Source organism: Larus michahellis, chromosome 1 (assembly GCF_964199755.1).
Source record: "Larus michahellis chromosome 1, bLarMic1.1, whole genome shotgun sequence".
Lineage (NCBI taxonomy): Eukaryota > Metazoa > Chordata > Aves > Charadriiformes > Laridae > Larus > Larus michahellis.
Genome location: NC_133896.1, coordinates 162,239,723 through 162,259,617, shown reverse-complemented (window position 1 = coordinate 162,259,617; position 19,895 = coordinate 162,239,723). Strand labels below are relative to the sequence as shown.

Below are 19,895 nucleotides of genomic sequence, written 5' to 3'. Positions count from 1 at the left end.
AGCCAAAACCTGTACACTGAGGATACTTTTAGCCCATAAACATTCTAGAGTGCTCTGGGTATTTCAAATGAGCGGCTTCTGAAAAGGGAGAAAACAAGGTTGTCATACTACATCCTAATGACCCCTGGCGTGGTACTTTGTCCTGTGCTTTTCTGCAGCCTTTCTGTCCCGTACCCATACATAGCCTCACTTACTCAGCCCTGCCTGGCCCGCCTGCAGTTTTTCTATGTCTCTCACAAATTGCCCTATATCAGTACAATTATGATTACTAGTATAGGTAGTACTGCGAGGGCCACAATGACGATTAAGGGACTGGAGCATCTGTCGTATGAGGAGAGGCTGAGATTATTCACCCTGGAGAAGAGAAAGTTCAAGGAGATTTTGTCTGTGTGTATAGATACATGATGGGGGGAGCAAAGAAGATGGAGCCAGGTTCTTCCTAGTGCTTCCTACTGGCCTGACAAGAGACAGTGCGCACAAACTAAAACACAGGAACTTCTACTTAAGAAAAAGTTAGTGTTTTGTTTGGGCAGAGGAAGGGGGGTGGTGTTTGAGGTCTTTTACTGTGAGGGTAGTTAAACACTACAATAGGTTGCCTGGAGAGGTGGTGAAGTCTCAGTCCTTGGAGGTAGTTGAAACTTAATCAGACGTGATCCAGGATAACCTGTTACAGGCAGCCCTGCTTTGAACAGGGGGCTTGGAGTAGACAACCTCCAGAGCTGCCTTCTGCCTTCAGTCATTGTGTGCTTCAGTGACTGCTTGGCAAGTAGTTTATGTAGCTCACTAATGTAGTTTTCTTCATGCTTTCTGTGATCTAGGAGCATGTATGTTGGTCAGTAATGATGTACTGTTAGTTTTTCTAGCTATCAGTTTAATGTGTCTAAAGATGTCATGACGGATGTATCCTCTCATCTCTCCTGTGGTACTGCTCAGTAATTCTAATCCCTGCAGCACCTACAGATAAAAAAAAAAAGTTTTGAAGGGAAAGAAATATCTGCTGCTACTTAAAGCTTTCATATGATTATTGGAACTGAGACTTTTAGTCGTTCACATTTATACTTTTGAGTTTTTCTTTTTCTGAAAGCTCTTTGAAAGGGATGAGGAGTGGGGGTAATGTGTCTTGGGCCTTGATGGGATTGGGAATTTTGCTTTGAAAGGAGATAGTAGAGCATTTTAATGATTCTTCCCTGATAACAGGTTTGGAGAAAAGGGTTAGGTGAAAGCAGTTATTTTCAGTTGAGAAAAAACAACTTTATTTTTCCTTTATTGCTTCCTAGAAGCTTCATGCTTGCTGCTGTTCATATTCTTTCATTTCCTTTACTAACAGGTGTCATCTTCATCTAGTAGTTTTCTTAAAAACTGGTTGTAGTTAAGAATTACAATGTTCAGACCAGCTGTTTCAGTTGTTAGCAGTACGGTTTCCAGCCAATGACAGAATGTTCTTTGGTCATTCAAAACCATAAACATATGATGAGGATCCAATTATGCTTTATTTAGCTTTTTTAAGGGTCCATATGAATGACTAAGATTACATAATTACCATACGGCCTGACACAAAAAAGCATAAGAAAAAAAATTACAATTATATTCCTACTGTCTTTGTTGTAAACTGTGAGAATAGCTGTACACGTGTGTCACGGGCTGTAACTTTTCTTCAAAAATTAACTTAATACTTTACAATTCCTTCATTCCACCCACCTCTGCTAAACTGCATCTTACATTCAAGCTGTCTCATCAGTATTCATTCATTTTTATTCATAAAGGCTGACAAGTTTTGTAAGTGGGATTGTGTTTAAAACTTTCTCAGCTTCCTGTTTGCATAAAAATAAGTGTCTTCTGCTCTAGAGATGGACCTGTAGAACACTTTAAATATCTGCAGTGGCCTTTGGTCTTCCTCCTTTGCAGCTTCTTCTGTCTGCTTGGAAAAAAAAGTTGTATAAATCTCCACTTTGGTGTTGCATGCAATATGCTGTACTTGTACTTCTGGATTATTTTGCTATTTTAAAAACAAATTTACTAACTTAGTGCAAATAATTTTATTTTGCAGATTGTTAGAGGAAAATTTGGAGATTTGACCATTTGACGGGAACTGTACTGTTCATGTAGTGTGCTTCCTTTGAGATGGGGAGATTAGGAACAACGTTGAGGACTTAATTTTGTGAAGTAGAGTTTAAAGCTTCAAAACAGATTCTGTGAAAGGAACAAGTATTTTTGCTAGGGTAGGGGCAAAAGCATTGATTATGTTCTTCAGTCCAGCTGACTTATGTTTGGCAAAATTCACCCTGGTAGAAAACAAATTATGGCCTTTCTGTGGTGCTACTCTGGACTGACTTAGACCGGATTGATAAAATGAAGTGTTCTGACTTGGCGCTCTCACCTAACTTTGCATGACTCATTTGCCTTGTGGGGAATAGAGGAGGTTTGGATGAAGGAAGGGTAAAGTGGAGTTGTGATGTAGAATCAGGGATAGACCTTGTGTGAATGTCCTTCAAATGAGAGTCCTCAAGAGGCAGCCAGCTTATTCTAAAGCACTTTGTTGGAAACGAAAACCTGGAGCTGTTCCTTTGTGTGGATGTGGCTTTGTGGCATTGACATTTGAAAGACGGAACAACTGGGTGAGAAAGGCTGGAAATAGGGCCCTTGACTACTGCGCTGATCATTCAAGTATATATATGGCTTTAGATAGAAACATGGCTCTAAGTGGTTTTACTTCTGAGCTTCCTGTAATCAAAGTTCAACCAGATGTCAATAATTGAAAGGCGAAGTAAATTTTTGAAAACACGGAGAGACCGTGTTTCCTTTTATGTTGTTTTTGAAGATGAGTTGGGAACATCATTACTTTTCTGTGTGTTTCTGCTCACCCTCTAGTAAACCAAGTAGCATCACTTGTTTCACCTGTCCTCTGCAGGTGTTGCCACAGGGCATTCCTGAGTTCCATTGAATTGCCTGTTTTCCATTGAAGTATTGTGCTTATCCCCATATTGCAGCAAGTATGTAGGGAAGCAGGTGCTGACTTTTGATAGCAAGTGCATTTGTTTGCACTTTCTTGTTAGACCACTTGTCACTGAAGGTTTATTTTAAATGAAACATGAAAGAAAATATTTACGTCCTCAGTGTACACGAAAGCATTTCAAATCAACTCCAGTTGGGAGAGCTCAGTGCAGCAGGCATTTGTTTGATTATGCAAACACATTTGTGATGTGCTTTAGGGTTTTTAGTAATAGAATGTAGGTTGTCAATTTTTCTTTTACCTAGAACACGGCTTTAAAATATGTAGGCCAAAATCCCCAGTTTTAAACAAAACTGGTACAGGAGAGTAGTAGGATGTTGCCTGTTTGTTACTGGGAGTGACTCATCCGTAGAATTTAAATGCCCCTCAACCTTTAAAGTAGCTATTGGACATAAGCAAAAAGTCATGTTTAAAAATAAGTTTAAAAACAAATAAAAGGCCCAGACCTTTCCATCCTGTCTTTTAAACATCCTTAGCCTGGATTGTCTTTCATATTACTGTCTGCGCTGTCAGATGCAGCTGTCTCTTCCAGCCAATCGTATTCAGTCACTGCCAAGAACTTGTTGCTGGATACTTGATTCACTTAACCCCCCCCCTCTTAAAAATAACATGAGTCAATTTTTGTTATATGAATATTGCTTTTATTTGTAATAGGACAGTTGATAGAGCAGAGAGGAATCAACATAGCAAAGAAACCTTAGTTTATTACTATAGATGTATATGAAGCTGAAAAAACTTGTTTGCTGGTAATTATAAACATTACAACTTCAGTGTTCCTACAAGTGGTTGGAGTGTGTTACCTATAGGTTGTATTGCTTAACCTAGTATTTTAATTATTTGTAAATGTAGATACATTTTAATCAACTGTTTAGATAATGAAGTAACTGATTATACAAGTCTGTTTTCATAGGTATCAGTATGTGGATACTAGAAAAGTTCTGTTAAGTAGTTTAGTGTGGCTGGACTCAAAAAGTGTTCTTTATAAAAAGAATGTTTTCAGGCTTTTAAGCACTTCAGCCCTGCAGATGTCTTGAGAGATCGTTTTAGCATTTTACTGTCCTAAATATGCATCTTTACATAGCTGATGGCAAGCTAGACAGCTAATTAGGCCTATTTAGGCTAATTAGCCATCCAACCACGTTCATGGGTCTGGCTTTTAGCACACTTTGTTAGAGGCCATGAGCTTGGGGAATAAAGTATCTCTCTAACAATAATTACTATCCTAGAAGGACGCTTTGCCTTTTCTTATTACCCTTTGTTGATTGCTTTTTGGCCAATTCCTGGGCCATATCACTTGTTCCGTAAAAGCTAGCCTTAATTATATTTATTGAAATTATTAAATAGTACCAAATACTTAGAATTCATTCCTATTAATTCATCTAGCAACTGCTTTTAGGTACTACAAGTGGGTTTATTCGCTGCTGTTATACATTCAGATAGCAGCTGTTTTCTCTGTTACATCTTAATAGCATTCCAGTTTACATTTGGTTTACACATATCAAGGAGTCATAAACTTCACTTCTGTGATATTGTAAAGCTTGCAGTATTTTAATTATAAGGCTTAATTTGACCAATATGTGTACAAGTTATGAAGTATTATTTCTTATCTAACATTTTTTGCTTGTAAACCTATTCTGATTTGAAAGCATCTCATGCATTATTCTTAACTTCTGAAGTGCTAATGAACTTTTAGTATTTTTACTTAACCTGTATGCAGTTGATTAGGGTTTTTTCCAAGCACTAAGACAGAAATTATTGTCTTTTATCAAGAGCTCTTGGAGCATGGTTTTCAACCTTTGGGTCCAGCAGAGAACTTTTTTCTCATTTAGAAGTACCCAAACTTTTATTTAGCCAGAGCAAGGGTGTTTCGTAAAATGCTTTGTTTTCTTGCCACAAAAACTCTAGGAAGCCCTGTTACGAAAGAAATGCTGTCAAGTGGCTTTCCTCCTGCCTTTATCACTGATGTTCAATAACCATTCAAAACTTAGAGGGTCAGGTAAGAGCTTTCTTAATAGAGCAGTGACATTATTTCTGGTTAGCTTCCAATATGTTATATTCGCTGAGAGCTCCAATGCATTTTTCATTTGATTTTGTTTTGTTTTTTTGTTTTGTGATTCTATCATCTTTTACAGAAGGGAATTTTTATTTTTTTAAGTTTACTTTAACCAACTAAGTCTGCTAATGGATCCACCAAGCAGTTATTCAGAAGTGTTTGCTAATGTGTTTTGCTTTAGGAAAATATCCAAAATAATTGGATTGAGAATGCAGCATGCAAAGTATTTTTCCAATAGCAATATTTGGAAAATCTATATGTGAATGGTGCTGTATGCTCATTGTTGCATATATGTGTGTGTTTTTAAGCTACAACAGCTTAAGTGAATACTTCAACACAACAAAATAAGTACTTGAAGACAGAAGAATGAGCAACTCTGAGTGCTTGGCGTATACTTCAGAGCTTCAAAATTACACCTTTAGTTGCTTGATAACTAAGCTTGTTATTTCTTTTTTAGCTCAGTCTTTTAAGTGTTGATCCTGCAAAGATTTGTGTGTGCGATTAACATTCAATGGAAGTGTTCAGGCAGCTAAAATCAGGCAGGTTCTTCAGTCCTTGCAGGATTGGGCTCTTAGATTCCTTAATGTTTATATTCTTTAAAAATATATTAATATATTTTTTGCTGTAAAGCAAAATATTTATTTCTGAATATCCTTGGAGTGTTTTTGTTAGTTTTTCTTAATGGGACATTTTAAGTGGACATTGAGAAAATGTAACTTTTGTTGGAGAAGTCAAAGGAAATGAAAAATAATTGTAATGAGTGAGGGGAAATTAATAACAAACTCTTAATATGAGATTTCATAAACTTTGCCAACAACAGAAACACCACCATATTCCCTAACTTTGCTGCTGTGTCTGCTTTGCTGCTTCAGTAAAAAAAAAATTAAAAAGCAGTTTACTATGAGTGTTCCAAAGGGAATATATGAAACGATGTCTTGATTGCACTAATTCTTAGTGCTGTAACAGGTGAAGTGGTATGAACAATTTTGCAAAACCCTGAACGCTGTCAGTGTTTGGGTGTTATGAACCTGATTTATTTTACATTAGCTGTTAAGTAGACACATTCATTTGCACATGTTAGTCATAGCATTGACAAGTATTGTAAGCTGTCTCTTTAGAATTAGTGTTATTAAGAGGAAGCTTTTTTATAATCTCTTCTTAATAAATTACCAATGTTGAGAAGCTGACCCAAAACCTGAGGCTTGTCTTCATTGCTTACCGGTCTTCATTGCTTGTTCATAATTATGTGCATTTATCTGCGTGTGTGTGTGTATATCATTCACTGTGTATGTTCACACTTGTTTCTGCAGTAAGTTTGTGACTTCCTAGGAATCAAAACTCTCAACTGGGTCTTTGTTTCTGAGATACCTGCCTAGTTCTTGATTTTATTTTTTTGTTTATACCATACAGTTGCCTCTAGAGAATGAAAATCCAAAGAAACTAGAAATGTGATGCATAAAAATTATAATAGTGACGTCTGTGTTACATAAGGTGTTCTGAAGTCAGAAGTAGTCTCTAGGAAGTTCAATGTTTATAACTGCTACTGTGAATCATCTGTTTTACTCCAAAGAAAAATGCAAGCTATCTTTTGTAAATGTTTTACTTTAAATCACTTCTGCTACCTGAACAGAATCTGCTATTATTTGCTAAGCCTTGTAAGATTAAAATATTGAACGATCTAATTTGGTTTTGTTTTTCACATTGTAGGTTTTGACTTTTGCCTATAAGCATGCATTGGTAAATAAAATGTATGGGAGAGGTCTCAAGTTTGCCACAAAACTTGCAGAAGAGAAGCCAACAAAGGACAACTTGAAAAACTGCATTCAGGTAAGGTGTATTTGATAAAGTAATGGGCTATGCTCATGCTGAGTAAGCTTTCAAAAGTAAGATGTAAGTCGTCTTGAATTCTTGATACCTTTTACGTTGTAGAACCTGCTAAACTGAAAATGTTAACTTTATCCAGGCTTGTGTGGCTTGGCCTCCATTTTTAATAGTGACTACTTCTTCCTTTTTCTAGAATAGCAAGCTTGTGAGTAATTGTTATTTTTAGCAGTTTTACTTTCTGAAACTTACTGTGGGGCATAAAGAAAGTAGAGACAACTTAGCCAAAGATCTTTTGCATATTTAAAATCACATTATGTTGCTGTTTAACCGCTGTTATTGTTACTATTATTAATCACAACTATTGCTAGTAGAATGTAGGTGGAGAATTAATGGGAATTACTGTAACTCCTAGGACAAAATGATTATGCATTGAATTGAAAGACTGTAGACCATGTAGAATGGTTTTCTTTTTCCCCTTTCAGGACTAAGTAATTCAAAGATTGCCAGTTCTCCAGTCTGTTACCTTTCTGATAGTAGATGTCTTTAGTAAGATGTTGATATCAATGCAGTGTTTGTTGGAAGGATTCAGATTTTTAAAAGAATAAGATCCTAGAGCTTCTAATTATTTTTTTTAATGTTTGCTTTTTTTCTTCAGCTAATGAAGTTGCTTGGATGGACTCATTGTGCAACTTTTACTGAAAATTGGCTTCCAGTCATGTATCCACCTGATTATTGTGTATTCTAGAAAACCAACAGTTGTAAACTTAAAGTGATTTTATATGGGGCAGGATAGGAAAAGATAAGTTTGACATGGAACGCATGTTTTCGTTACTGAATGCTGACTATTAAATTGTGTGTATTTATCAGTAAAGGCACCTGGGTACAGCTTAATACCTGTTAGCCTGACTCCTGTCATCAGGGAGTTTCCTTATTGTGCATCCCATTGCTGGCAATGGATGTGCCAGAACTGCCAACACCAAGGATTTGGAATTAGGCTGGAAAGGCTTACTGCATGCATGTTAGGTTCTTAACTGTTACTTTTAACTGCAAACCTGTAAAAGCTCTGTATTTTTTACAGTAAACTGAATTTTAACATGTCTGATCTTAATTTCAATTGTATGAAGGCCTTAAAGCTACTTCAAGAGTAGCTAAAATCTTATTTATTAGACTAAAGTAATGGGACATCATTACCTGTATTGTTTGCAAGAGTTTACATTTAATTTTTTTTTAAAGAAAAATTCAACCTCTCAAACTGTTACAATATGTAACTTGGAATTGCTGATGCACAGGTGCTCTTGTAAATCTTCATTTTGGAGTGATTTCAGGCAAACTCAAACATCCATGGGAAGCTGAGTATCAGGACAGGCTGATACATGTATAAAAGTGCCAGACAGTTAAATCTTAATCAGGTATTGTAAAGCTATACATATATGTTTAATAATGTTAAAAATGTAAACCACAGCAGAATAAATGTGCAAAGTTGAAGATCAAAAAACACCATGTGCACTCTGATACTTCAAAAGATTATTTTATAATTAATAAAAACAAATAATTAAGCTAAAAATTGTATTGGTTTCTGAAAGAGTACATAAATGAAACTTGCTGAAAGAAAACCCCTCACAAACAACAGAAGTTCAGTGCAGCCCAGAAGATCAATGCTTTCTGTTAAAGCCTTTTTACTAACTATTGCTACTAACATTGTTCCATCAGTGGAGTGAAATTGGTCTGTTTGAACAGGTCGTTTGTATCAACCAGAGACAAATTGCTATGTCATTTGTCTTGCCAGGTTTTTCGTAACTTGTAATGCAAAACTCAGATACAACTGCAACTTTACAAACATAAATGCACAGAAGGTGCACTGTAATGCTGCAAAACATTCCAAACTGTAAGGTGCTGCCAGTAAATGAAATTAGTAACAGTTTTCTCTTTAATTCTCTCTTACTGTGGCTTTAAGCAGCTTGACATTTGATTCTGGAAATTCTGCTAGAATGGTTGTCTTAAACATATTGCAGAGTTTTTCCAAAAATTCATAGTCTGTACTGAATCTGAATTTATTTGCCCATAGTAATACTGTTCCTGGCTTACAAAAATACACCATTGTTGCTAGCAGGGGGTCCAAAGCTGCATGGTGGTATACAACATCAGTTGCTAGTATGAAATCATAATGGTAAGTTGATACAGGGAAGTCTTCATTGAGGCCTTCTCCCCATACCAGTTTTCGCACTTCAGGTTTGTGCATATTCATGTTTTGCGTATTTCTTGAAATATTATATGAGAGATTCTCAAGAACTTCAGGCAAATCCGTAGCTGTAACATAAGCTCCTAAAGAAAACATGATTTTGTTTCAATTCATAGGTATGTAGTTGAACATATATATACATATTTAAAAAAAAAAACCTCTACCTGCGTAGCTTCCCCAGCTTCCCCCTCACCAATAACTAGGGTAGTTGCTTTATTAATAAAAAGGTATTTTACAATAACTATGATTTTTTTAAAAAGCGGTGACAAACAAAGTTTATTTCAACTGTTGCTTCATTGCCTTAAGGTGACAGTGGCAGATCTAGATCACCTTTCACAAGAAATCTAAAAGGAAATATGAATTTACTAACCTAAGATACAGGCCACAATGGAAACCAAGCCTGTTCCAGCGCCAATTTCCAAAACTTTTTTGTCTTTGAGGTTGAATTGTTCTTGATTTGATTCCAGATATTGAGATAAAGCCAGTGCCTAAAACAGTTAATGCATATCCATAAGAGGGTAACAGGTAAGTTGCACAAAAATTCATTAGATGTTTTTATACAGGTTTGGTTTTTTATAAAATGAAAAACACTAAAGGCTGTAACATAAAAATGTAATATGGAAAGAATCGTGATGTGTCCTGTTTTTTATATAAAAAAAAAAATTAAAGAGCTTATTTTTAGTTTTAGGTTTATGGGATGTGGATTTGGTGCATACTTCTGTACTCTGTGAATCCTCTGAGAGCTCAGGATAGGCAATGTTTAGATGTAAATCATGCAGTCAGAACAGCAAACAGGTTTGTTTAACAACATGTAAAAAGTAATGTTCCGGTTTATTATCATAAATGTTATGGTTTATTGTCACTGTCATAAAGTGGATTCAGGTTTCAGCAAAGATTTTTTTGAAAACCAATTTTTGCGGCGGGGGGGTTTGCAAAGGAAATATTGAAAACCTATTATTTACCAATTCAACACTTGTCTACTGATAATAGTATAAACTTTAAGGAAAAAAAAAAAAAAACAAAAACAAAAAAGGAAACAAAAAACCCCCAACAACCGCACTGTATGGCTGTGTGGAAGTATTGCTTATCAGACTTTTGTAAAGATCTTATCAATAGAATATAAATCGGCTGTTTATAAACAACATAAACCGATGCCAAAGAAATTGACTTCCCCATTTTGCTTCTCCTCTTTAGAGTTGTGTTACTGGTACTGTTTTAACTCTTGTGCTTTTCATAATGCAACACTGGCTACCTGCTCTGGAAAGCTAACAGCTAACAAATCACCAGTCCAATTTGTACCACCTCTCGATTTTCTTGGAAAGTTTTACCGTCTGCATTCTGGCACCTGATTAATGTGAGAACTGATGATCTGACATTTCAAAATGAGATACTGTTTCACCCACCCATACGCTTTCTTTTTCTCTATTGTTTTGAAATTGTCTGCCATTTTCTGTGAGCTTTTTCAATAAATGCGGATCTGAAAAATTTTGAAATCCTAATTTTCATGTCTTTATCAGTTGACCCTCTCTTCCCTCAAAGGCAATTCTCTCAGTCCACATAAACTTCCGGTTTTAAGAGCAGGAGAGGCAAAGACTGAAGAAGAACTGTTTGCGAGTTTGGTTTTCCTTATTGCAATGGAACTGTTCCAGCCTGTTCTTTAAGTAAATGAGTTTAGAACAATTAAATATGCTGCTTTTAATCTCTTGCAATTTTCTTTTCCAGCCTCCTCTTAGTACTGCTGACTGTTTGCTTACCAGCAGTGACTGATTGGAAATACGGAAGAAGCTGAACACTTATTCCCGAGTTCCCCTTCTTAATTTTTTTTTTTCAATATCTGCATCCAGTTTACAAATATTTAGGTGCTGCAGTTCTTTTGGCATGAGCTGTCAAATTAGGATAAAGCAAAGCTTTCTGCTGAAGTACTTCAAAACATCGTTCTGCATAGAGAAGTCTCCGCTGTCAGAAGCGTTATCTGAGAAAGCTTCCTTAGTATTTGTGTGCCATTGTCATGGTTTGCTCTTCTGTCGTGTCTGCTTTCTGGGTACCGTACCACATACTTACCCCCGGCCACACCACGGCTCCAAAGTGTTCTATGGACTCATGAATGACGATCTGGTGGCCTACGTACGTGTAGTGCTCTTTATCAAAGTAGTGCGAAACTCTAGGAACCCAGTTCTGTAGTATTTTAAGAATTACTGGTGAATCTGCGTGAGAAAAAGGCACAGTTTGTATTTTTATCCATCGGTGTTTATATGCAATTTGTTAAAGGGTAAAAAGTGTTTTGTGATGATAGTACGTAGGCACAGGGACTAGAAAAAACTCTCAGGCCATCAGCTTTGAGACTGGTTGATGACCAGCAGTGGGACGATCTGGCTGGATGGGGAGTGAAAAGAGCAATGGTCATTTCCTGCCATTCTGAGTGTTCGCAATTTACAGATAGAAATGAGTCTTTTAGAAAAATCTACTAATCCAAATATGTAACTCTGCTAATAACAGCTAGAAGACTTTCAGGACCAAGTCAGCCTGTATTTCAGGGTATGCTGTAGTTCATGTTATGCCAGAGTGTGCCATGCCGGGGTGTGTGCGCTGTAGTTTTCATTTGTCGGGCCAACAGATCTAGAACATTAAGCTTCTTTTTACTAAAGAAGGATGTAGGATTTACCTCTTATGTTGAAGAAAACCTAGCTCTTTTTAGTGGCTGTTTTTTAACCATTCTTCCACAAGAGGGTTGTAAGGCACTCTTTAAGCATATGTTGACGTATACTGAAGGACAGAATGGTAGGGGTTGGAAGGGACCTCTGGAGATGATCTAGTCCAACCCCCCTGCCAGAGCAGGTTGCACAGGAACGCGTCCAGGCGGGTTTTGAATGTCTCCAGAGTTGGAGACTCCACCACCTCTCTGGGCAGCCTGTTCCAGTGCTCTGCCACCCTCAAAGGAAGGAAGTTTTTCCTCATGTTCAGATGGAACTTCCTGTGTTCCAGCTTCTGTCTGTTGCCCGTCACTGAAAAAAAGGACACTGTTCTGAATGACTCTACTGTTGTTGGAAGCCTGGTAGCAGGATATGCATAGATGATGCAAAACTAACTTGAACTGCAAAGAAAAATTTTGCCCTGGCTTGCATGGATTTGAATTGATGTCTGCCTGGAATTCTTGGTAGGCGTTTGAGCAATTTAGCCTGTTGAAATTTGTCATACCACAGCTTCAACAGTGCCAGCCCAATTAATGCATATTATAATCATATCTCTGATTGTAATTGAGAAATACCTCCTGGATGTCTAAATAAAATCCGGAGACCTCTGTAAGCATACATCTTAATTATAGAGATAGTCCTTTTTGTAGAATTTGGTCTGATGATAAATGCAAACATAAGGGGAAATGGTGTGGGGGGGAAAATAAAGATCAAAAGGAAAAGTGAGACGGTGACATCTACTACTTGAAGACCAAGAAAAATGAAAGTATGAAATGTTAGCGTGCCATGGCAATTGCAGTATTTAAATTGGATTAAACCTGAGCCAGATTCTGCTGTTGATGATGCACACGCGGAGCTGCAAGTGCAGTTTTCAGCCTCATACTGCTCTTCACAGGTTTCTTCTTCCTTACTTGGGTGCTCCATTACTTTTTGAATTTTGTTGGGGAAGGGTGCCTGCTGTGCAGAGATCATGGCAAAAGCGCTGAAATGGAAGGGAAAAAATAATGTTGTAAGAGCTTGCGGGCACTCACTTTGAGATATGACTGGAAGAAGACAGTGAGTAGTCTGGGTGGGCTTTAGTTTTGGGATTTTTTCAATGTGACATCCCTGCTCCACTGGACATTGCTGCGAGCACTTTCTGGTGATGCAATAATACTATAAGAGGTTTTATTTTTATCTAGTTTATCATGTTTATTATTTTATCATTTATGCAAAATCTTAGCATTATGTCACTAAATTGATGCCACGAATCAGTCTGAAAAGTGAGCTGTTTGCATGGTGCTCTATCGGTTGAAGCAACATCTGACAAAGATGAACTGTCTTTTAATGTCTATGACTTTTTATCTGTTTAATTTGCTGTTTCCCAAAGAACTCTGGACTTGGCACTCCTGCGATAAAACTGGCTAACTTACTGCAGCCAGTGCTCTTGATTTTTGTCTCCTTGTATACAGTTGCCTTCTCTTCTCTGCCTTTTCCTGCAGAACGGCTTAACTGAATTACCCTGAAATGTAGTGAACTGCAGAGCATGCAGATTGCGGTCAGGAAATAATTGCAGCGAGAAGCTTGGATCGGTAAGCTTTTTCGGAGAACGGGGTGTCTGTTACGAATGACTGTGCATCTTCAATGTATAGGGCAGCTCCCAGCATCAGAAGGAACTGCTTGGTACCAGTTAACAAGCAGCAAAAGCAGGAGTGGTACTGGATCGAAATTTGCCTGGGGAGAAATAATGCCAGTGAAGCTTTTTGCTTAACTAGAGTTTTCTTCACTGATGGCACCTATCTCTGTGTGTGTGATACATAGATATACACACACACACATATATATACATGTATAAAGAGAAAATATTGGTTCATAACTTGCTCTGGCCAGAGGCTGTACGACTTCACCCTTCCCACATATGATGTCTGGAGCGTGCTACGGTTTTATCCGTCATTGGCCTTAATTCTGCTAATTTTTGAGAAAGCATATTTGCTCTCTCCAGCCACGTGCACAGCAGAGAAAGTGTTGTGTAATTTGGGTTGCATCATGCTGCAGGAGGCTGTTCTAGATATCCTGGCCAGAAGGAGCGGTTTGGCAGCCGCTGGGAGGTTCAGCAGCGCCTGCAGGTAGTTTTTTAAGGGGCAGAGTGACTGCTGACTTGTGTGGGTGGTGTATTTGCACACATGATAGCGACACCATTGCAGTTTTACTGATACCTGATATATTCCTTATTGCTACCCTGTTTATTCACAAGGACAGGATTTGTGTTCTAACTCCTCTAGCACTGCACCTGTTCAGTCGTGGCAGTGATTTTGTACTGTTTCAGAAAAGGGAGTGCTTTAAAGTAAACTGATCTTTGCAGATCTTTTTTTTGTTGTTGGTGGTTTTTTTTTCATCAGAGGGCCTCCGTCTAGCTGGTAACAGGTTCTGGCTATGCACCATTTGTGTATAATTGGAGATATGATGATGGTAGGCAAGAGACTAGTGATAATGCTGCAGTTACAGTGTTCTTTGGCATAAGAATGAATGCATCCATCCATGTTCGTGTTTCACACCTGAAAGTGTGATTCCTTACAACAGCAAATGGTTTCTACGCAATCTCATGTGATGAAAAGTATACTTCAAGTTTCAGCAATGCCTCTTTTTCATATCTTGAGCTAGAATAAAATCTGGTTGTGTTTTAACGCTTTAGGAAATCTCTGGGAAAATATATTAAGACTTGTGTAATGAAAAGAGAAGAATGTCAGAACTGTGATGGCTACAGGCAGAAAACACTTACTTGAACACCCAGTTGTCTGAACATTTCACATTTAAACATGCAAAGCACTACATTTTTCAAAGTTTGGTTTTGGCTTTTGTTTTTATTTGATAAGGCTCTTATAGCATGAAATCTGTACTACTTAAATGAAAGGCCAATCCTGAAATTACAAAGGAAGGGGAAACTTTGCGTTGTCCCATACCGTTTTATGTAAAAAACAGAAAGGCTTATTTAATGAGTAAACTGTTTAACTTGTCAGTTTGGGTAAAAAATGATCCTTTGTTATTTTTCACTTGGCTTAAATAAGTTCTTACTGCAATAGGTCAAAATTTCAGTTGGCTATGCATACTAGTGAATCCCACAAAATAGCTTGGAAACAAGCTTAGTAAATATGATTCATTGTTAAGTACTTGCGGTAAATACAGTTGAATCTCTGATCATGATATATACACCCTATTGTCGCTCATTCGGTACAGACTGAATTCTGAATTAAATTAGACATGTTACATTACATTACCAGAATAAAAATTGCTGTTTTCTCATGCTTTGTCCTTTGAGCTCCTCCAAATGAGGAGTCTGCTTAAATATTCAGAAGTGTGCTTTGTTGTTTTTATTAAATCCCTTCTTAAAATGATCTGGAGGTCTAAAAGACACCTAGTGGTTACACTGGTACTGTGGTGAGACTGGTGTGGTCCTTATGTCCATCAGTTGCCCAGGTTCTTAGGCGGTAAACTAGGGGATAAAGATTACGCACTTTGCATTTGTATGTCACCCAATACACTGGTCTCTGGTTTGTGGCTGAGGCTTCTAGGTAATAATATAATTAATCTAGATAATAATAATATATTTTCAAAGGTGTAGTTTTTGCAAAATAGAAAGGTGTTACTGATTTTGGGTTGGGGTTTTTTTTATATATATATATAGCCTACTGCCATAACTGCTAATGATATATTTCATAAACGAATAAAAAGGCATTTTTTTTTAGCTGCAAACTACAGGTCAGATTTAGTCTTACAATTTCAAGAATTCAAGTATGTTAGCATCTTGGCCTTAATGATGCACAGCTTTATTTTATCATTTTAAATGACAAACTGTACCTGAAGACTACAGACACAAGTGGGTATTAAGCTATTTGCAAATAGGGGGTGTTTGCATTATTACATACCCCATGTGTAATATGTTGAAGTTGCTGTTGTGCTTCTAGAAATGTAAATACTGACACTTCTTACTATTTTGACATTTTTCTGATCCATGTTTCACTGAAAATGCTATATCTCTAAAAGCATTTTGGTTTAATGTACTAATATCGTAACCAAAATCCGTCCCCTTTGAAGGTATTGTCTCTTTTGCCATGTTAAGAGCTGATTTCTTTGCAAAATGATTCTGAAGGGAAATCATCATTAAATTCTGTGCTTTTCAAAGTTTTTAAACCCATATTGACTTCATTAATAGTCTTAAACTGTTGTGGAAAAAACAACTTACAAAATAACATTTGATTTCTTCAGAACCTAAGGAAGAAGGAATAATTCACAAAACTGTAGCTATTTGAGAACGCCACATAAAATTAACAAGGTACTTAAACACTGAAGGGCAAACTGTAAGATGATGATAAACCTTAAGGTAACAGTTTATCCCCTCTAAGAATAAATATTGTGCCTCTTAAAGTTCCTAAATCCATTGCTTGGAAAGAGCTTTTCAAATCAGGCTACATGGCCAGAAATAAAGGTGGGTTAGTGAGCAGCACTGTGTCACTGGGTCTTTGGCTGCAAACACAGCTTTGCTGAAATGTGTTTCTCTCACCTCTGCACAAACTTACACGGCGGGGTCTGGTTTAGTCTGAGTTACCTGGGCAAGAGCCGATTCCATTCGTCCACATGGGAAATGCAATTGCAGTCTGTTCTTTGGGAGATAGGGCTTAGCTATACATTCATACCGTACGCAAACATCTGTGTTTCTTAGAGCTCATGCAATTTTCTCATGTTCTCATGCACTAAATAAATAATAATTTAAAAAAAAAATGAATATAAATGCTAGGAAATAAAGGAAATGTCAGTGCTAGAAACATCACGATAGTAAACCCACGTGATATTTGAGTCCACAAGGTAAATAAATGCATCCAAATACTGAAACCCAGCAATGCTAGCCACTCCTTGCAAATTAGTCGGGGTTAGGAAGGCTGGATTTCGTTGCCTAATGCAGCTGTAAGAAATACAAGAATTCAGCCAAGCGCATTCCTTCGTTAGTTAGCAGAGAGCACAAAAGCACCCGAGCCGAGGTTAGCTGGGCGGCTGTCTGGTACCTGCTGTGACAGAGGGCGCTGGAAGTTCCCCGTGGGCGGATGCACGCTCCAGAGGTTTTTATACAGGCATGCACCTGGAAGGAACAACGCTCAGCTCCGACCAGTGGGATCGCAGGCTATTTAGAGTAACATTACCCGGCAGTGCTCAAAGAACTTACTATGTTACACTAAACTCTTTCACATTTGCAGTACAAAACGAAAACGCTCTGGGGCTTTCAAGTCCCAAGCGTGCCACCCTTCAGGAATAAAATCTCGGCTTCCTCCAACCTCCTCTTCTGTTTTCGCAGCTTAACCGTTCCCTGCATTCGCCTTATGGTCGGCGGTGCTGAGCCGAACAAGCAACTCGCTGTGGGCAAACGAGCGCGTAAATAATGTGTGTGGCCACTTGGCAGTAGCCCAGAGGCAGAGAAAAGTTCATGAAGCTCCTACTGCCATGGAAAGGTCAAGTGTTGCTTGCCCTGCTGAGCGTACGGCTGGGGCAGCTCCGGGGATCCTCCCCTGCCCCCAGTCACGGAGAGCACGGGGATCCGACAGTCCTGAGGGAATAACAGCTTTCCCCTCGTCGGTTGTAACCCCAGGGAATACTAAATCTGCTGAAAGAGAGAGCACAAACATGAAAATCACACTTTCACCAGAAAATCTTGCAGTTGCTTGTTTTAAAATGGATATTATAGATGTTGGAGATAACACAAATTATATATATTCCTTACATATTTCAAGAGTTTGAGGGTTGTATATGCATTTGCCGCTTTGCTGCCCTCCTGTCCTCCCCTCTCCTTGGAAAAGACGCTGTAGAAAGAAATTTAACTAGAGGGGGGGGATTTAAAGGGAACTTTGAAAGTCTTAAAGCTAGAAAACAACCCCTGGCTAATTAATGAATAAGTGAAGGTTGGCAGTAGAAATAAGGCATGGGGGCGGCGGGAATGAGGGAATGTAGAATTTTAACTCAATGTGTAGGCATTTGCATCTTTGGATGAGCAGCTTTGGAATTCAGGCAATGCTCTCTTGAAGAGTGGCAAAGGGAAAAATGAGCCTTTCTCCTCATACACCATGGGCTGTGTATTTCTCACGGTGGCCACTGCGTGTCTTTATAGTCACACCGAGTGTGGGAGGCGCTTGGCGGCTCATTCAAACCCTCACCACTTTCTTTCTTCTGAAATTTGATAGTTAAGATACTTTTTTTTTTTTTAATACATGTAACCTAGTATTAAGTTGATATTGTAAACGTTGTGTTTCACAGACCCGCCTGACTTTACAAGTCGTGGAAATGAGCGGTGCCCAGCGAGGTCAGAAGCTGTTGTTATAAAGAAGGCGGCAGATCCGCTGCTGTCGCAATGACCGCCGTACCTTTTTTTAAAGACGTGGTCTTTTTAGCAGGCACGTTCCCACTGTCACATTTACTGTATTTGTCACCGGGGATGAATGTCAGTCGGGCTGGTGCTGCTGTTAAAGTTCTGTCCTAAGCTTTGGCAATGGGATTGATGCTGAACATAAATAGTTTCCTTTATTTTTTTTAAATCAAATCAGAGGAACTGGCTTACTCTATATTCTGTCTCTTGCGTAAGCAACTAAAAAGTGTGATAACTAGGAACAGTTTTACAGCTTATTTACAAGTCGTGTAGGTATGACTTCATTTCTCAAGCATTACAGGAAGCAACACTGATACTCTGAAATGTAGCTGTTGCTGGCGTATATTTACTATATACTTTCTATAAATGCTTCTTGTGCTGCCATCTGTCTCCAAACACTTCTCATTTAACACTGAAAATGAGTGTTGTCTGCAGGCGCAGCCCCATGGAATTACAATTTCTCCAGACTTGTGTGAACAGGCAGGCTGAGGGGAGTACAGCACCTCCGTTCCGTGCCTAAAAGGGTGGGTTTCAGTTATTAACACGCAATTCCACAGAGCTCTGAATTATTCTGTTAGCTTTTCTGTTGCTGTAAACACTCATGGGAATTTGCCATCTAGACCAGTTGTGGAGGACAACATGCAGCAGGCTGCCAAATGCGATGAAGTGAATAAAAATTCTTCAAATCTTTTTAGAAGGCATTTATTTTTAATATGAGTTGTATGGCTTGGGTTTTGTGGGTTTTAAGTCTGGTTATATGAAGCCTAATGACTGGTGTGGGTTTTTTTTCCTTTTTTTAGTGTTATCTAACTACCAGGAAAGCCGGGATGAGTATTCTTCCTAACTCTGCCTGTCTCTGAACTCAGCAGTAGCATCCTCTTTAATATACAGGTGGAGCAGAACTATATTAATTTTAATGGATTATAGTCATTTAAAAAAATTTAGAAGTTCCTCTGCTGTTAATAATAACAAATTCAGTGTAAAATGGAAGCGAGATGTAAAATTGTTAAAAACTTAATTAAGAGATTGTGGGAAATAGGTATGAAAAAGCGATGGTTTTCTCTGAACCCATCAGGAGCAAGAAGGCTGCCAGATTTGTGCTGAAAGAAGACAGAGTTAAAGCAGACAAGTTAAAGATACTCTTACCAATGACATTAACTGTGACAAATCACCAGGACCAGATGGTAATTACCCAGAACTCTACTCTGAAATTACCAGCCCCGAACGAGAATGTGGTACCTGCTGCTTAAAGGAGACTTCATACCAAAGCACAGGAAACTACAGATGTGAGGTGTTTTTCTAAGGGGGTCTTGGAGGCAGCTGGGAAACAACCGGACAGTGAGTCCGACATCTGCGCTAGGTAAACCGAGAGGAATGGTAGTGATGGTGTTAGCTGGTAAATTATAAGGCATAGCGTGGAAAAGGAAGGAGGTTTTGGATGTTCTTTGAAAGTGTCAACAAGCACGTAGTTCAGGGCCCTCCGCTTAATACAGCGTACGTGGATTTCCACAAGCTTTTGATAAGGTCACTCGCTAAAGATCCTTACGGAAATTCAGCTTTGCTGGGATAAAAAAAGGGGGAGTTATCTTTTGTTTTAATAACTTGTTAACAGCAAGGAGGCAATAAGCGGTGTGAAGTTGATGGTGTCGCGGGGGGAGCTGTGCTACCGAAGGTATTCCTGGAAGCTAGCAGGA

General features: G+C 38.3%; 2 protein-coding genes across 4 annotated transcripts in view; one reads left to right on the top strand and one right to left on the bottom strand.

Moving 5' to 3' along the window:
- TPP2 (tripeptidyl peptidase 2) overlaps window positions 1–8,451 on the top strand; it is a 54,876-nt gene extending 46,425 nt beyond the window's left edge. For all 3 annotated transcript variants that reach the window (XR_012584160.1, XM_074562031.1, XM_074562039.1), the window contains 2 exons: window positions 6,771–6,890; window positions 7,543–8,451. Coding sequence is in view for 2 of the 3 variants with exons in the window: in XM_074562031.1 (XP_074418132.1) it covers window positions 6,771–6,890; window positions 7,543–7,632 (210 nt within the window). In the remaining variant the exon portion in view is untranslated. The remainder of the gene's footprint in view (window positions 1–6,770; window positions 6,891–7,542) is intronic.
- METTL21C (methyltransferase 21C, AARS1 lysine) lies at window positions 8,403–16,880 on the bottom strand. Its single transcript, XM_074562055.1, has 6 exons — window positions 16,853–16,880; window positions 16,399–16,452; window positions 12,635–12,798; window positions 11,188–11,330; window positions 9,497–9,614; window positions 8,403–9,209 (listed from the first exon to the last, which is right to left on the bottom strand). The coding sequence occupies exons 3-6, from the start codon at window positions 12,786–12,788 to the stop codon at window positions 8,815–8,817; spliced, it is 810 nt and encodes a 269-aa protein (XP_074418156.1). The 5' UTR covers window positions 12,789–12,798; window positions 16,399–16,452; window positions 16,853–16,880; the 3' UTR covers window positions 8,403–8,814.
- Between the last annotated feature and the right edge of the window lie 3,015 nt (window positions 16,881–19,895).